At 42.2% G+C, this 19,141-nt stretch overlaps 1 protein-coding gene across 4 annotated transcripts in view; it reads right to left on the bottom strand.

Annotated features, from left to right (window-relative positions):
- DLC1 (DLC1 Rho GTPase activating protein) overlaps positions 1-19,141 on the bottom strand; it is a 368,734-nt gene that overhangs the window by 40,480 nt on the left and 309,113 nt on the right. The window contains exon 1 of one of the 4 annotated variants that reach the window (XM_066236540.1): positions 3,576-3,932. The exons of 2 other annotated variants lie outside the window; for them this stretch is intronic. In XM_066236540.1, the coding sequence (XP_066092637.1) occupies positions 3,576-3,612 (37 nt within the window). In that variant the 5' untranslated portion in view covers positions 3,613-3,932. Of the gene's footprint in view, positions 1-3,398; positions 3,543-3,575; positions 3,933-19,141 lie in introns of those variants that run through there. One more of the 4 variants, XM_066236538.1, reaches the window with a different exon arrangement.

Genomic DNA, 19,141 nt, shown 5'->3' with positions numbered 1-19,141 from the left:
TAGGTATAATTCTGATTCATTCACACCGATGGCTATTGTTGCATTAGCTGAGGTCATTTTTCTTATTTGACAATCTAAGGGAAAAGAGAGGTCAGTGTCCCTGACTAAATAGGTATTGCATGTTTTAAAAATTCTTGTGGCACACCAGAGTTGAAAATCGCTGGTCTAAAGCACCAAGAATTCAGTCTTGAGTGTTTTGGCAACAGCCAGGGAGGAAGGGGAAACATCTGAGGTTATTTTTACTTTTGTGAGTCTTCTGGCTATACAGGGTGAATGCTGGGTGGGTCAAGTATTGTCTGGAGCCGGTCAGGGTCTTTTTCCCCCTTCTCTGCATGGCCTCATTTCCGTCTTCCTGTTGCTAGGAAGGAGAGTTAAGCATGAGAAACTCATGTTTATAATACTGGACCATCCTGTCCAGCACAAGGCTCTTTTCAAAAAAGTAGGATTCACTTCACCACTGTACTTTGCATGCCTCAGTCTTCTGGGCCAATTCACCCTTCCCTGGATATTTTCAAGTTGCATATTTACTAGCCTAAGTCATAAAAATACCACTCTCATCTGAACATTGCATCATGGCTTAAAATCTCCACGGGGACACCAAGGGAAACCCAAGTACTTATTTTTGTATTTGAAACCACCTCTTGGAATCCCACCAAACCCGGGACTGGCAGCCTCTCACTGGGGCCTGCCACAGCCCCTCTATGCCCCCTCGCTAATTCTACAAATAATAGTTTGAGTACAATATACATTTTTTTCACTCACTTCACAGAAATAACTTGCTTAATCATAACATGTTTTTCTGTTAGTGCGGTATCTTTTCCAAAGGAAACCAAACATCCCTTTTCTTTCTTTTTAAAATTGATTTTAGAGAGAGAGGAAGGGAAAAAGAAACATCAATTTGTTGTTGCACTTACTTATGCATTCACTGGTTGGCTCTTGTCTGTTCTGTGCCCTGACTAGGAACTGAACTGGCAACCCTGGCCTATCAGGACCACAGTCTACGGAACTGAGCTACCTGACTAGGGCCAAATATCCCTTTTTAATGTAAGAACATCTTAAAAGTTTACTTGGTCTGTGCTCTTTGAAATGCAGTATAGAATAACAAAATAATAAGTCAAGGCTTTAAGGTTAAAAGTGCAACTGGCCTCTGACCTTCACTCCACAAATATAGAAAAATCCTTGGACTGGTCCAGTGAATTAAAACTTAAACTCTGCCTTCAATCAGCCATCGTTAACTACTTGTCTGTTCAACCTTCTCACTCATTACAAAGTGGTTTCTCATAAGATCTACCGTTGGGAAGTTAAGACACATGGAAGTCACCAAAACTATTTTTCCCACCCACCCTAGGGATGGTTTAAGCTGGGAGCTACTTAATTCTGATTCTGCAGAGTTGGGAAACCAAGTCAGCCCCGTTCTTCAGCTTCTAGCCAATTTGGTGTAAGGTTACACTCAGCTTGAATTAAAATAAAATCTGTTTTTGTCAAAAGCAAACTTTTAAAAGCAGCTGGGAGAGAAAGTCAGTCTGTTGCGCTTCATTTTAAACTCTGAACAGTAGTGCTAATGATAAAAATATGTACCCAGGCTTGGGCCACGTTGTAAATCTGGCATGCTACAATAAAAGTTAATACGAGCACTCGCCAACATTTTTTTCAGAAAATGTCTTGAAATAACTTCTGAACGTACATCTGCTAACTATTTGACACTCATTCTCTAGGATTTTAGTTCTTCAATTAGGGGGGCTGTTGGCTTACAGAGTACCCCTCTGACCATCTGCTGCAGTCTGCAAGCCAAGATGGCACTGGGTGCCTCCACTAATTCCACACTTATGGTCTGCAAATTATCTCTGTGGAGGACCAGATGGATGCTGAATTAGCCAACCTCTTGGAGCTGCTGATAGATTTACATTCAGAGTTCTGCTGGGCTATTATTTTTCCTCATCCTTTAAGCAGAGTTTGAGGAGGGGGGGATGTAATTTGAGACTCAGTATTCTTCTGTCTCCAGAGCTGCGACTTTTTTCTACCCAAATGCGTCATAGATACCGCCCTCATGGGTTTTTCTGTAGTGGATAGCTGCGCATTCCTCCACCCCAACAGCGGCTGAACCCACCCTCTGAATACGGAGAACGTATCCATTTGCTAACGATGTTGAATATTGTATAAAGACTCACTCACAGCTAGCGTGGGGCAAGGTTTTCTTCTCCACAGAGCAGACAAACTATAGACAGGGGTTTCCTTCTACAATAACCAGCATAAACTGGGTATTTGTGCATCAGTATCAGACACTGTGCTAAGCACTCATATTGGCTCATTTGATACTCACAACCTCTCCGTCTGGTAAATAACAGTTATTACCCCCTGTCACTTCCCAGTTTCACTCAGCTGTCAGGCTGCAGACCTAGGACTCCCAAGACACCCGCCAGCCTTCCCGGGGGTCCGCTCTAAATCTCCTTGTAACCAGCTGTGCGCTGGAAAGACGCGCGCGGTGAATTACACGTCGTAGGGCCGGTCTGCTGCAGCCAAGGGTGCAACTCCTTCGGTAGGATCAAAGGCTCGGCCCGTGACGTTGGAGGTAGGGACAAGGTCACAGAGTGTGGCAGAGTTCCAAGAGGCCGTCTCCTCTCTCCGAAAAAAGTCGGGTCGGGAGGCGCGCTTCCTTCCTATGGCTGGCCCCGGGCCTCGCTCGGCGCAGGCGCCCCCTCGGGAGCCAAGGGCGTGGGCATCTCCATAGGACACTTTAGCAAACCGATTCAGCGCCCCAGCACGTGAAGGTACACTGCACCCTTCCAGCAGGCACCCCTCGCGTGCAAGCCAACCACGGGGCTTGCCAAAGAGCTTCAACACTCCCCGGCGGCGGAAGCCACCAAACATACCTTTGAGTTACTGTCCAAAATTGAAAATATTTCAACAAAACGGTTTGAAATAAAAACCATTTTTTTGATTAATTTACTTTCAGTTAAAAAAAAATTTCCCAATGCCACTACGACCTAAACGTTCCTAAATGATAAACTCCTAGGGAGTCATCGCTAATTTTGGACTCGAAAGGTGAAGGGACAGCAAGTAGAGCCTTGAAAGGTCCCCGAAGGAAAGATATTAGAAAGGCAGTCACGCCACGGCCCTCGGAGCCAGAGGCCGTCATCGCCAGGGATTTCCAGCGGGATGGAAGTCGCCCGGCCCAGCTCCCCTCGCCCTGCCTTGCACCCACAGCCCGGCACTACGTCCTGAGCCTCAGCGAAAGTGAACCGGAGCTTCACATCATTAGTCGCGGTCGTCCCGCAGCCCCCAGCCCTTCCCGGAGCCCACCGGACGCGCCATCCCGTGAGTCCCAAGCAATGAGCAGCCGGGGGTCATTACCCGAGATTAAGACCACCCCCAAGACCCTTATTTTCCCCACACTCCACCTCCTCCACTCCAAGAAACTCGGGCGACTCGGTCCCAAGCCTCCTCGGAAAGCGTTTCAAAAGTACAGAACGCCAGGCAGCGACTTGACAAGGTGGGGTGACATTTCCTCCGCGGCGGGTCCCTTCCGCAGCTGGCTCCCGCAGCTGGCCTAACGGCAAGGCACAAGTCTAGCTTACGTGTTAGAATCATGGTGTCCGTCTTCTTTCTGCACATCAAGTGCGGCGGGGGCGCCAGGCGCACAGTGGGGAAATCGAGGCAGTCCCAGGTACCTAGGTCCCGCGCCGCGACCCACGGCGGCACTCAAGACGCGCGCCCCAGGGATCTTTAGCGCATCCTTGCTCGCCTTTCGGTGCCACTCGCCACGGCCCCAGAAAGAACGTGAGTTTTTTCAGAAAAAGTTTGAAAGGGTAGAGAGTTCAGGGAGCAGGACGAGAAGCTTGGGATCCGTGACCCCAGCTGCGAAGATCGGCCATAGCAGGATAAAAAGCGCCCTCTCGCAGGCAGCTAGAGCGCACTGACTGCCACTGGCGCGCCCTCCCCGCTGCGCCCTCCCGCAGAACCCACCCCGAGGGGAGGGACCAGGCGGCCGCGGGGCCTCTTCCCCACCCCCGGGGTAATCCGCCTCGGCCACCAGCAGCCCTCAGGCTCCACCCACTCTCCGCGCCCCTCCTACCTGCCCCGCCCCTGCTGCTTCCCCGCGGCAGGGCTCGCCAGCCCCAGCCTCAGGCGGTCCTCCGGCTCTACCCCTCCTCCCCCGCCCTCCTCTGCGGGAGCTGGAATGTTTCCTCTGGCCGCGTGCACTTCAGCAGGAAACGCCTAAAGGTCTCCAACTACTGGAGTCTGGGGCAAAGGCAAAGGCTGTACCCACGAGGCGTCTACTTGTCCAGGAGGTCTCCGCTGGACACCGCGCACTTTTTCTGTTTCTCTTGGTAGCTTTGCACACTTTCCCCCCCCTTAAATCTCTGCAATTCTCCCTTTCATTCTGGTTGTAACTGTATAAATACGAGTGAACAGAAGGAAGGCGAGGAAGTAGGGATAGGTCAGCCTCTTCTGATTTGTAAAATGGGGAAAGTACCTGCCCTTGGACAGACACCATTGCTAAAGCCCATAGGCGTAATGCGAGTTATTACCATTGCTGTAGAGAGGGATGAGTTTTTACTCCTCCCGCGTTGAGTTTACTGTGTGCATAGCCACTGTTTCTCAAATCCTGGCTCTTGGGCTATACAACCTAATGCAGCTCATGGAACTGGTAGGACCGACCCTAGTCTGCAGTTAGAATCTTTGATAGTCATGATCTGTGTTTTTACAAGTGCTCAGGTGATTCTGATGCACTATTTTGAGAGCCCCTGAAATACTAGGAAGCCTATTTTTTTTTTTTAAAGCTCACAAGTGGATACAATCTCTGTAAAATTTTTAAAAATCCAAACCAGAGTTCCATGAAAATTTACTGTGGGGCTAATTGAAACTTTCTGCCTATTACCTCTGGGCAAAGAAAACTACTAGTAACCTAAACCCATTGTTGGAGAACATATATTAATACTATGTATGTGCCCAACACTGTCCTAGGCTTGAGATATATAGCAACGAGCAAAAAAATGACAGTCATCCCACCCTTCCTGGAGTTTACTTTCTGGTGGGGAAGCTGCACAATAAGCAGGTGAAATATATACTGTTCATAAAAATTAAGGGATATTTCAAAATGAATATGAAGCCATAAAATAACCCCTTATTTTTGTGAACAGTACATATTGTGTCTTAGATGGCACTCTATAAAACAGGGCAGAGGATAAGGGAGCTGGGGACAGAGTCTGTTGATTAGATTGGGTTAAATGCAAATGAGAGAATTTAGCCTTTCAGCTTGAAAGGTACTGATTTCAATGTCATGTCTTAGTTTACATACACAGAATTCTTTTTTCACCTTTTTCTCAAAAATGAAATAAAAATGCTACCTCCACCACTGATTCCCTAATTTACCCAAACTGGAATTAGACTCGAAAGAGTGACATTTCAGGAAGGCATGGTGCTTCGCTATTCAACAAATATTTTCAGGGCTATTATCTACCTACAGTGTAAGATAGGACAAGGGTCTCAGGTTTGGGTGGTTCTTTTCTTTTAACATTTTTATTGATTTTAGAGAGCTAGGGAGAGAGAGAAACATCGATTGGTTGTTCCACTTATCATTGGTTTTTTCTTATATGTGCCCTGACCCAGCATTGAACTGGCAACCATAGCATATCAGGATGATGCTCTAACCAATATGTGCCCTGACCCAGGAAACCTTGGCATATCAGGATGATGCTCTAACCAACTGAGCTAATGGCCCAGGGCCTTTAAGTGCTATTCTTGATAAATGTAAAAATGTAGCACAGCATTTTGCAGACACAGCTGTAAACAGGATGACCCTGACAGGAACCTAACCAGATAAGTGTAGCCAACTAGAAAGAAGTTAATGTGTAATTAACCAAATAGTGTGTATATAAGCTAGGGGTCCCCAAACTTTTTACACAGGGGGCCAGTTCACTGTCCCTCAGACTGTTGAAGGGCCGGACTATAAAAAAAGAAAAAAAACTATGACCAAATCCCTATGAACACTGCACATACCTTATTTTAAAGTAAAAAAAGAACAAGACAGGAACAAATACAATATTTAAAATAAAGAACAAGTAAATTTAAATCAACAAACTGACCAGTATTTCAATGGGAACTATGCTCCTCTCGCTGACCACCAATGAAAGAGGTGCCCCTTCCAGAAGTGCGACGGGGCCGGATAAATGGCCTCAGGGGGCCACATGCGGCCCGCGGGCCCGTAGTTTGGGGACCCCTGATATAAGCAATAGCTAAGCTTTCCTTTCCAGAGACCGAGCTCTGGATGTGAATCCTGATTCCTTTACTTGCTTCAAGTAAATGAAACTCCAGTTCTTGAATGGGACATCCTAAGTGGCAAACCCTTGAGTTCAATAGCACAACTGCTGAGGACACAAAGGTAAGCAAGGGCCAGCCCACCTCTGCCTACTCAGAATTTACAGTCTAACTGAAAAAGAAGCACTGTGGGGCCCTGGCCGGTTGGCTCAGCAGTAGAGCGTCGGCCCAGTGTGTAGAAGTCCTGGGTTCTATTCCTGGTCAGGGCACACAGGAGAAGCTCTCATCTGCTTCACCCCTCCCCTTCTCCTTTCTATCTCTCTCTTCCCCTCTTGCAGCCAAGGCTCCACTGGAGCAAAGTTGGCTCTGGCACTGAGGATGACTCCTTGGCCTCTGCCTCAGGCACTAGAATGGCTCCGGCCACAGCGGAGCTATTGCTCGGCCACAATGCTCGGTCCAGATGGACAGAGCATCGCCCCCTAGTGGGCATGCGGGGTAGATCCTGGTCAGGCACATGCGGGAATCTGTTTGCCTCCCTGCTTCTAACTTCAGAAAAATTAAAAAAAAAAAAAAAAAAAAAAGGAAAAAGAAGTGCTGTGAGTACCTGACCTGGCCCAAGACAACAGGAAAAAAGAACTGCCATTGAAGTCTGGATGCTGTCAGAACGCCCACAACTGCCAGCAAGGGGGAGTGTGATTCCAGGAGATTTTGGATAAGGGCAAGAACTTTCGATTCACTGCTTGACTGTGTTAAGGATTTTCTTTTTATCATCCTCAACAGGGATGAACAGTGAGAAGCCAATTAAATGGAAGAAAGTATCCCATGATTAAATTCTCATTTTGAAAGGATCACTCAAGCTATGGTGTATATTTCAAACTTGGAAATTAAGAATATACTGAAGCATACTAATTTCCCTTATTTATTAAAAACCCAAACCTTAAAAGTATAGCTATTCTAAGCATCTCCTCTAAAGCATATCAAGTCTCAGAATAAGTTCTTAATGTTTACTATTAGCTGGGAGACCTTGTATTTTAGTTTAATTAGGCTTCTGTGAGTCTGTACAATCCCAATAGATCTACCCCAACTAAGCAGTCATCTTTCCAGAACAATGCTAATATTTTTGTCTCTTCTTGTTCAAGCCTCATTCCTTTTCCTCTGATTATTGATGTCGCCTTGTCTAGATCTTCTCTAATTTCATTACATCTCTCTGGAGATTTGTATTATTTGAATTGTTCATCCTTTAATATGACTACTTATCCAAAGACATTTTTTCCTGGTGATACATTGGTTGGCATTTGGCCTTCCCTGAACCTCAGCATCTTCTACCATTCTTTGATTTATTGACACAGTCTATGTCCTGGGCCAAACCTCAGTTTTCATAGTTGTAATTCTTACCTGTGTTAGAAGTGGACATGCTCCATTCTATGTAAAATAGAGGTTGAAAGGACTTTTGGAGCAGGCCACCTACTAGCTGTGTGATAAACATATTATTTAGCCTCACACACGTCAGTTAATCTTTTAAAAAGGAGGTTAAAATGCTGCATATTTCATGGAGTTTTTAATGGGGATTGAATAAGATAATGCATGCAAGTGTTTAGCACATAGCAGGCACTTAATCATATTAGCCATTATTATTATATATTACTAAGTGGACACATAAACAGAAACATGCAATTTCTACTTAAAATATTATCTAGGAGAAGATTAAAACAAAACAAGACCTTGAATTTAACCTTTCTGAATCCGGGAACCTTTACAAACCCGGAGAAGGAAGGGGTGGACAGTCATTAAGTGTCAGTAAACAGTGGTGTTTTACCAGGTGAAAGAGGGTCCCCAAGACAGTTCAGAGTCCTTCCTCTTCATTTAACCTTCAACTCATCACCTGAGGTTTCATTTGTCACAGGCAGATGACATTAGACTGTTAGCTGATCTGTAGTGAGATTTGGGTATTGAAACCCTGGACCAAGAAGCAGTGATTAATGTAGCCCATTTCCCCACCAGCAGTTTATGGTCCTCCGAAACCCCTTCAGAAATGGGAATTAAAAACCATCACAAATTGCATGAGGTTTTATTGCTACTTTTTTTTTTTTTTTTTTTTTACAGAGACAGAGATAGAGTCAGAGAGAGGGATAGACAGGGACAGACAGACAGGAACAGAGAGAGATGAGAAGCATCAATCATTAGTTTTTTGTTGTGCACTGCGACACCTTAGTTGTTCATTGATTGCTCTCTCATATGTGCCTTGACTGCAGGCCTTCAGGAGACTGAGTAACCTCTTGCTCCAGTCAGTGACCCTGGGTCCAAGCTGGTGAGCTTTGTTCAAATCAGATGAGCCCATGCTCAAGCTGGAGACCTTGGGGTCTCGAACCTGGGTCCTAGGCATCCCAGTCCGACGCTCTATCCATTGCGCCACCGCCTGGTCAGGCTACTCTTGTTACTTATTTGTTCTTAATGGCAAATTAGAAAAAAAAAGAAAAAAGGTTAGACACACTGTCCTGTGCTGTTTGCTTGTTTCCGTGTTCTTCTCTGTTTGCCATCAGCCTTATGGAAGCTATTTACAAGGATATCCATACCCTGTCTACCTGCATGTTTTCACGTTCAACTGTCATATCACCAAGGCAAGGAAACTCACTCCTGGCCAGTGGTGGGGGAGTGGATAGTGTTGACCCAGAACGCTAAGGTCGCAAGTTCAAAACCCCAAGGTTGCCAGTTTGAGATTTGAACGCAGGCTTGCCAACTTGAACGCAGGATCATCGACATGATCCAGAGGTCACTGGCTTGGAGCCCAGGGTCACTGCTTGGCTTGAGCCACCCTCCCTTCCCATCAAGGCATGTATGAAAAGCAATCAATGAATAATTAAAATGAAGCAAGTACAAGTTGATGCTTCTCATTCTCTCTCCTCCTTTCTCTCTCTCTCTCTCTCTCTCTCAAAATCAATAAAAAAGAAAGAAAAACCACATATTTAACTCCTAAATTGCATGACAGAAGGCTGAGAATACCCTCTTACATTTTTCCCAGTATACTGTGTAAAAAAAAAAAAAGCAAAAAAGTGTCATTAGGTATTCAGGCAAATAATACTGGTTAGGAAAGCAAGACACAGCAGGCAGGCGAGAAGCAAGGACAGCGTCCACCAGTCAGGTCCGCCTCGTTGTTGGCTAATCTTAGCGTGCCAACCCCAATGCTTGGGCTTTATAATTTTTTTGAAGAGCCCCTAGATTTCTATTTTTTTATATCAAATCTCCCAATTTTTAGATGCTGGCAATAAATTTTAAAAAATTAAACCCATTCCAAGTAATTTCAACTTTGGGTTTCATTTATCCCTGGGGCAACTAATTTAAACCTCTGCTCTAGTGATATGAGCCAAGCAATTTCTCTGGAAATTTATTTCTTTCCCTCAGGAACTAAAAGATTCCTGCGCTTGGAAAGTGTCGTCATATAATTTATGTTCAATGCAGCATTACGAAATTAGTGCATAAAATAATTTTATTTGTAATGTTCAAAGGAAATAGGATAAATAATAGAAAGTTTTGAAAATAAGTTTTAAACGGTATTACTTTAAGAGAAATATTTAAACTCAAATTTAATAATTGTCATTAAAACAGTCATCGATGTTTAAGCATCAGTGACTCAAGCCTGGGTTCTTTTCCCACCGTCATTTCTGGTCTCTAGTCTTTCCAGAAACATTGAAAACCCAAATTCTGAGGGTATAGGATGAGGAAAGAGAGAGCTTAGGCAGCAAAATAAATTTACCCTTTTTAACTTTTATCAAAAGTGGCTCTCTTTTACAGTCAGACCTTTTCTGCTAACATATTTTGAACAACTTAAATTTAAAATATGGGCAAGGTTTACTTAGTCTACCAATGATATTTTTAGCAAAGAAGGTGGAGTCCCTTGTTCCTACAGAAATGTGATATAAATCTACATTTTAGATAATCACTTAAGCTCCAAATATGAACCAGCCTGGCATAGAACTTTTATCAGGTAACAAGTATTTTTTTTTTTCTTTTTTTCTTTTCTGAAGCTGGAAACAGGGAGAGACAGTCAGACAGACTCCCGCATGCGCCCGACCGGGATCCACCCGGCACGCCCACCAGGGGGCGACGCTCTGCCCACCAGGGGCGATGCTCTGCCCCTCCGGGGACGTCGCTCTGCCGAGACCAGAGCCACTCCAGCGCCTGGGGCAGAGGCCAAGGAGCCATCCCCAGCGCCCGGGCCATCTTTGCTCCAATGGAGCCTTGGCTGCAGGAGGGGAAGAGAGAGACAGAGAGGAAGGAGGGGGGTGAGGGTGGAGAAGCAAATGGGCGCCTCTCCTATGTGCCCTGGCCGGGAATCGAGCCCGGGTCCCCCGCACGCCAGGCCGACGCTCTACCGCTGAGCCAACCAGCCAGGGCCAACAAGTATTTTTTAACACTTAGAAAAGGCAGTGTGCTGTTGAAAAGAAATTGAACATGAATAAATAAGTCCTGGGATGTAGGGTGCAGCGTGGTGACTGTAGTTAATAATACCGTATTGTATATTTGAACGTTGCCACGGGAGCCAATCCTAGAGTTATTAACTAGACTTAATACAGTGATCATTTTCCAATATATACATATATTGAATTATTATGTTTTACATCTGAAACTAATATAATGTTATATGTCAGTTGCAGCTCAATCAAAAGATAACCTCAGTAAATGACTCTTGAACATGAAGAACAGGCGTGGAGGAGAAAGCTATAGGGGGAGAGTTGGAGCAGATCCAGTTCTGTAATCGTTCAGTGGAGGGTTTGAACACACTGAATTTTCAATTCTGGTTTGATAAGCCAATAGGCATGCTTTCCTGAGGCAATTACAATATTTACTGCAGAATCTCCTTTTCAAGGCTATTTCAAGTACAATGCAGGCAGTTGATTAGCCCAAGGCCTCTGCTCCACATGGCAGCGATGTGACCCCTGCAGTGAGGGCTCCTAGGCAGTGCTCCCGACACCCCCACCTCCTCTCTGACCTTCACCAGTGACGGCTGGGATTCTTTCCTGTGGCCTCTGACAACACGAAAATCAAGCCAAATGAAAAGTAAAAATTGCGATAATTTCTGACTCCATGAAAGAACCTGGCTACTTTCCCATCGAATTAGCCAATTTTAATGGCATGCTTTGATTCTTTGTTTATTCTGACATTATCCTTGATTTTTTGTTGTTATTGGGTTTTTTTTGTGACAGAGATAGAGAGAGGGACAGATAGGGACAGACAGGCAAGAGGAAAGAGAGATGAGAAGCATCAATTCTTCATTGCGGCTCTTTAGTCTTCTTAGTTGTTCAGTGACTGCTTTCTCTTAAGTGCCTTGACCAGGGGGCTACAGCAGAGCGAGTGACCCCTTGCTCAAGCCAGCGACTTTGGGCTCAAGCCAGCGACATGGGGTCATGTCTATGAAACCACTCTCAAGCCAGCCACCCGTGCTCAAGCTGGTGAGCGCCCCTCCCCCCACGCAAGCCGGCGACCTTGGGGTTTCGAATCTGGGTCCTCTGCATCCCAGTTCTACACTCTACCCACTGTGCCACTGCCTGGTCAGGCTATCCTCGATTTAATAGTTATTTTTTGAACATGTAGGAAATCACTTATTGAAAGTTGAGAATGACATTATTTTATAAGTACTAATAATATTTAATATTTTGCTTTCTAATTTTTAAAATTTTATCATTATAAAACATTCACTGTTAAAAAGTTAAGAAACTATACAAAAAAGTATAGAGAAAAAAAGGAAACCTCATAATTTCACTACCAGCAACAACTGCAGATTTATTTTCATGTCTATCCTTCTAGTCGGGTATTTAAGTATAGATACTTTATTGTACAAAATTAAGATCATAGTGCATATTGTTTTGTAATATTTCATTTCCCTTAATATATCTGAAGAATGTGACATTTTATAGTTGTTTTATATTCCATCTATGGATGAACCACTGTTTTCTTTATTGAATATTTTTGCATAGTAAATTTTAAAAGAGCAAGAATGATAATTTCCATAGTCATATTCATTTCTTTTGAATTAAGAAGTCAAAGGGACTTAGGACATTTGGTATGTATTTTTAGACTCTCATCCAGGAAATCTGCACCTAGTTGACATTCTTCCAGTGTTTTTACCCATTCATCGTCATGTTAAGAATTGACAGACTGGCCCTGGTTGGTTAAGAGTCATTCCAAAACAACAGGATGTGGGTTTGATCTGTTCCATGCCCAGTGAGGGAACATATGGGCAGCAATCAATGAACGCACAGGTAAGTGGAACAACAAATAAATGCTTCTCTCTCTCTCCCTCTCTTTCTTCTCTCTGTCTCTAGAATCAATCAAGAATTGCCAACATTATAATTTTCATTTCTATTACTAATATAATAAAAATATCTCATTAGTTTTTGAGTCTACATTTGTTTGAATACTAAACTGACTAAATTTTTTTATTGTAGTAAAATATACATAATAAAACTTATGATTTTAACCATCGCTAAGCATACCATTCAGTGACATTAAGTACATTCACGTTATTGTACAACTGTACACCTCTAAAGATAGAGGTGTCTATTTAACAACGATTCCCCATTTTCTCCACCACCAGCCACTTGTAACCACTGTTCTACTTCCTGTCTCTAGGAATGTGGGTATTCTAAGTGCCTTATATAAGTAGAATCTCATACAATATTTTTCCTTTCAGGTCTGGTCCTTTTGTAATGATGGTTAAATATATTCATATTTATAAACAAGTTGTTTTGTGTTTTTTTTTAATTTATTCATTTTAGAGAGATATAAGAGAATGAGAGAGAGAAAGAGAGAAAGGGGGCAGGAGCAGGAAGCATCAAGTCCTATATGTGCCTTGACCAGACAAGTGCAGGGTTTTGAACCAGCGACCTCAGTGTTCCAGGTCGACACTTTATGTACTGTGCCACCACAGGTCAGGCCACCAGTTGTATTTTTTAAGGTTGCTTCTTTAATCATATTTTTCTTCTTTGGTGAAACATTTTGTCTTTTCTTACTAATTTTTAAGTATTATTTATACATTAGGGATATTAACCATTTGTCATTTATTATGAAAATGTCTTTACAAGTTTTTCATCTGCCTTTTAAGCTTGTTTATTTATGATAGCGAAAAAAAAAATCAACAAGACTCAATCAAAACTCAAAGGTCTTATTTAATTGTCTTTTACAATTATTAACTAGGAGTTAACTTAAGAAGTTGTCCTTACATGTTGTGAAGGCAGAAATACTAAGACACAAAATCAACTTTTAAAACACAGCCATTTAACAAGTGAGATTTTCACTTTATTTTTAATAATAGGCTTCATTATTTATTCAAGAAAATATGTTAGCTGTCTTATTTGATTGTTCTATCTCCCTTACCATCACAAATAGATATCTTGCACAGAAAAAGCCTCCGTATAGGCCAGTTGCAAAAAGGCTAACAGGGTCAGGGTGTGTGTTGGAGACCTAGAGACATACAGTTTTTGAGAAACTTTCAAATTTTTCATAAATGCAATGTATATGTGTGTTTACATATCTATTAATAAATAAATCCTGGACCACCTAAGGGTTTTTTTGGAACTAAGTGCAAAGCCAAAGTAGTTATTTTTAGCTTTTTATCTGGCGGACATAAAACTACTGTTTTCTACTATCCTGTTTAAAAGAGCTTTTAATGTGGTTCTTTCTAAACTCTGACATTTAAATCCGTTCTAACATTCTAAAGCACCTACGCAAAGAAAATTCTCTACCATAGCTTTGAAAATCTGAGCGAAATCATTCATAAAATTGTTTTTACTTAAAGAGATATTTTATGTTCATTTGAGTTGTAATTTGTTGCTGTTTTCTCATAGCAGATTGGTTCCTTAAATAAAAATACTACAGCATGGGTTTGGACAATTGCTTGAAAAATAACAAACAGGCTTTTTTTCTTAGCTGCTAACGACAGTACATGGGTCATTATGGTGTTGTTTCTGGAAACTCCTACACATCTCTAGATCACTAAGATACTTTAATAGTCAACAGGAGGGTGGAGCTGCAAAGGAATGTCAAGCTTGGCTTTCCATGCCTAACTGACTCAGTCCGTTACCTCATGTGAATTTAGTTGATTTAAACTATATTTGGGGGAACTGCAAGGCAACAAACTATACATTTTAAAAAGTAGACCTGGTAGGTCCTGGCCGGTTGGCTCAGCAGTAGAGCGTTGGCCTGGCGTGTGGAAGTCCCAGGTTCAATTCCTGGCCAGGGCACACAGGAGAAGCACCCATCTGCTTCTCCACCCCTCCCCCTCTCCTTCCTCTCTGTTTCTCTCTTCCTCTCCTGTAGCCAAGGCTCCACTGGAGCAAAGTTGGCTTGAGCGCTGAGGATGGCTCCATGACCTCAGCCTCAGGCGCTAGATTGGCTCTGATTGCAGTGGAGCAACATCCCAGAGAGGCCAAGCATTGCCCCCTGGTGGGCATGCCTGGTGGATCCCGATTGGACGCATGCGGGAGTCTGTCTTCTTCTTCCACGCTTCTCACTTTGGAAAAATACAGAAAAAAAAAAAGTAGACCAGGTAATAAGAGTCATAAATTGTGAAAGACTGATGTTTGAAGATTTATCAGGAGAGAACAGACTAGATTATGTCTCTCTGTGCAAATAATCTGTTGCTGAACAACTATTTTTGTACTGATTATCATCTTTTTGATGGGCTGACAAGACATGTAAATGGCAAAAAGTAAAAAAACTAAGCCCACTGAATTTCATAACTGAGTTCTCTGGGTCTGAATTAGAAAAATAAATCTGTAGGGGTCCTTAAGTCTATTCATGTGTAGCAGAAAGAGATCTGATATAAATCATATTTGTGACTTGGTCACAGACACTATCAGTGACCTTGAGATGCTTATGTAAAATTTCTCTTGCTCCTTGGTTTATTTTTTAAATTATATACACAATATTTTATATATTACATAAATAATATTTATATATTATAAGTATACATTTTGTTATTTATAAATGAAAATGTTTATGATTTACATGGTGAAACAAGGATGGTGGATCATTTAACTAAAGATTTTAAATTGAAGTTACAATATAATTTGCAAGTAAATATTATTACTACAGAAAAGAATTCAACTCAGAGAGCTTACACAGCATGCTTGATTTCACACTAATAACTAAGGAAGCAAGAATTTGAAGCTGACCTAAAACTCCTAGAAGAAAACAGAGGCAGGCCTGACTGGTGGTGGTACAGTGGATAAAACATTGAGCTGGGACTCCAAGGTTCCAGGTTCGAAACCTCAAGGTCTCAAGTTTGAGCGTGGGCTCATCTACCTTGAACGAAGGCTCATCGGCTTGACTGCAAAGTCACTAGCTTGAGTGTGGAATCACAGACATGACCCCATGGTTGCTGGCTTGAAGCCCAAGGTCACTGGCTTGAGCAAGGGGTCACTGGTTCAACTGAAATCCCCCACCCCACGGTCAAGGCATGTATGAGAAGCAATCAATGAACAACTAAAGTGCTGCAACTACAAGTTGATGCTTCTCACCTCTCTCCCCTTCTCTCTCCCTCTCTCACTTAAAAAAACAAACAAAACATAAGCAGTTAACTCTCTGACATTGCATTTAGTAATATTTTTTTCTGATATATCTCCTTGGCAAGGGAAACAAAAGAAGAAATAAACAAATGAGACTATATCAAACTAAAAAGATTTTGTACAAAAAAGGAAACCAACACAACGGATAGACAACCTACCAATTAGGAGAAGACATTTACCAATGATATATCTGATAAGGTGTTAATAACCAAAATTTATAAAGAACTCATACAACTGAACACCAAACAAGGTAACTAAAAAAACAGGCAGAGTAACTGAATCGACATTTCTCAAAAGAGGACATACAGGTGACCAATAGACATGAAAAGGTGCTCAATGTCACTAATCATCAGAGAAATGCAAATTAAAACCATAATGAGATACTACTTCACACCTGTCAGAATGGCTATCATTAATAAATCAACAAACAAGTATTGGGGAGGATGTGGAGAAAAATGCAATCCCTTGCACACTATTGGTAAGATTGCAAATTGAAGTAGTCACTATAGAAAACAGTTTGCAAGTTCCTCAAAAAAATTAAAAATAAAGCTACCTTATGACCCAGCAATTTTACTTCTGGGTATTTATTTATCTGAAGAAATCTAAAACACTAATTCAAAAAGATATATGTACTCCTATGTTCACTGAAGCATTATTTATAATAGCCAAGATGAAAATAATATAAGTGCCCATCAATAGATGAGTGAATAAAAGAGTATATATACAATGGAATATTACTCATCCATAAAAAGAATAAAATCCTACCATTTTTGACAACATGAATAGACCTAGAAGGAATTATGCTAAGTGAAATAAATAAGAGAAAGACAAATGTGATATGCTTTCACTTGCATGTGGAATCTGAAAAAAAAGTGCAAACAAACAAAAATAAAGAAAACAGACTCATGTATATAAAGAACTAATGGCTGACAGATGGGAGGGGAGTTGAGAGACTGGTTAAAAAAGGTGAAGGGCTTAAGAAGTACAACTTGTCAGTAACAAACTAGCCACGAGGATCTAAAGCAGGGGTTCTCAAACTATGGCCCGCGGGCCACATGCGGCCCCCTGAGGCCATTTATCCGGCCCCCGCCGCACTTCTGGAAGGGGCACCTCTTTCATTGGTGGTCAGTGAGAGGAGCATAGTTCCCATTGAAATACTGGTCAGTTTGTTGATTTAAATTTACTTGTTCTTTATTTTAAATGTTATATTTGTTCCCGTTTTGTTTTTTTACTTTAAAATAAGATATGTGCAGTGTGCATAGGGATTTGTTCATAGTTTTTTTTTATAGTCTGGCCCTCCAATGGTCTAAGGGACAGTGAACTGACCCCCTGTGTAAAAAGTTTGGGGACCCCTGATCTAAAGTATGACATAAGGAATGTAGTCAATAATATCGTAATAACTGTGTGTGGTAACCAGGTGGCTCTTAGACTCAGTGGGAGAATCACTTCATAAATTAAATAAATGTTCAACGACTAGGCTGCACACCTGAAGCTAATATAAAATAATATTGAATGTCAACTGTAATTGACCAAAAACAAAACAAAACAAAAAAAACATTTGAATCTGGGTCTCTCTGCAATGATGATCATGACAAAGGCTTTAAAGTCTAACCATGTGGCATGAGGCATTATTTCAGGTCTCACCTTCCCTCAAATGTAAAACAAAGGCATTGAACCAGAAGTTCTTGCAGGTCCCTTCAGCTAGCTTTAGGTTTTAGTTTGTCCTCATACACAGTGTCACGCCGAATTAATATTCACATTCACGTCTTTGAATAGGGCTCTAAACATATCCAGCATTCAAAAATGCTAAAGAAAAAAAAAAGTGGTGGTAAAGAGAAAGCATGCATTGGTGGGCACTATGCCTCGCAGCCATTCAGAACAGAAAGCTGCTGTCCACCTAGTAGGCGACGGCAGACCCCTGGATCGCACCTGCTACGGTAACTGTCCCCTCGAGAGGCCAGCTTCTCTCTTCCTTTTTCCTCTTCAGCCCTCACAGAGGCCTCACATAGTGTGTGTTACGGTCCCTGTGCTTGTCACGGAATTCAGACCTGCAGTTTGGTTTGGTAGCATTTTGAGGCTCTTCACAAAAATGACCTTTCTAAAAATAAACTCCTCCTTTTCTCTTTTTTCTGTGTTGCTGCTCTGATTTGCCGATCATAGTTTGATTTTAATGCTCCCACCAAATTTTTAAATGGCTTTTTTAAAATCACTGTGAGATTTCCTTCACACTTTTCACTAAATGTCATTTTCCACCTTTCATACTCTTATCTCTCCTCTAAATTTATCTTCCCTTCCAAGAAATCTATTGTGAGTATTTACGAAACAAATACTCAATCGCCATCCCGAAGTCATACTGAGAGAACACTTTGGAACCACGCTTTTCCTCTCAGTGACAAAAGGCACTTTTAAATCAACTACCAAACTAATAAAAAGTTGACAGTGTGTGGCTGGCTGTCTTGTTTTCTTGTGCTACATACAGCCTTCTCCAGCTGAGTCATTCTGTAGTCTGTCTGGTACGTAATAGTAGTCTACATTTACAGTGCTCTTAAATATAATTTATTTTCCATAACATTCAATAATAGAACAAGGTATTTTATTGTATTCTTCTGATCTTTTTCTTTCTCATCTTCTTTCCTTCACTTTCCAAATGTTTCTCTCTCTCTCTGTGTGTGTGTGTGTATGTGTGTTTGCCTTTTATATCCCTGTGCCCTTCAATGATTAGATTTGGCACAAGTGACTGTGCTTTACTTCTGATGTGGGTTAGAAAATGTCATGTAGCTTCAGCGACTTTATCTTGGGACAGTCACTTACTCTGGAGTCTTCCCTGAAGAAGTTTGGCTACCTTGAAGCCCAGTTATGAAGACACCAAATGTAAAAGAGAGAGAGATAGAGAGACCAGAAGAGCTCCCACTGTCTGAGTTTTCCTGGCCTAGGCACCAGACATGTGAACGGAGAGCTCTTTGAGAGACTAACCCCAGCCAGCATCTGACTGCAATTGCCCAAAAGATTTTTTAGAAAGAACTGTCTAGCACCTGACCGGGCAGTGGCCCTGTGGATAGAGCGTCAGACTGGGATGCGGAGGACCCAGGTTCAAGACCCCGAGGTCGCCAGCTTGAGCGCGGGCTCATCTGGTTTGAGCAAAGCTCACCAGCTTGTACCCAAGGTTGCTGGCTCGAGCAAGGGGTTACTCAGTCTGCTGAAGGCCCATGGTCAAGGCACAGATGAGAAAATAATCAATGAACAACTAAGGTGTCGTAACAAAAAACTGATGATTGATACTTCTCATCTATCTGTTCCTGTCTGTCTGTGCCTATCTATCC

The sequence above is a fragment of the Saccopteryx bilineata genome, chromosome 6, assembly GCF_036850765.1.
Source record: "Saccopteryx bilineata isolate mSacBil1 chromosome 6, mSacBil1_pri_phased_curated, whole genome shotgun sequence".
Lineage (NCBI taxonomy): Eukaryota > Metazoa > Chordata > Mammalia > Chiroptera > Emballonuridae > Saccopteryx > Saccopteryx bilineata.
The sequence above is the reverse complement of the archived record's forward strand: the minus strand, read 5'-3'. Positions and strand labels throughout refer to the sequence as shown.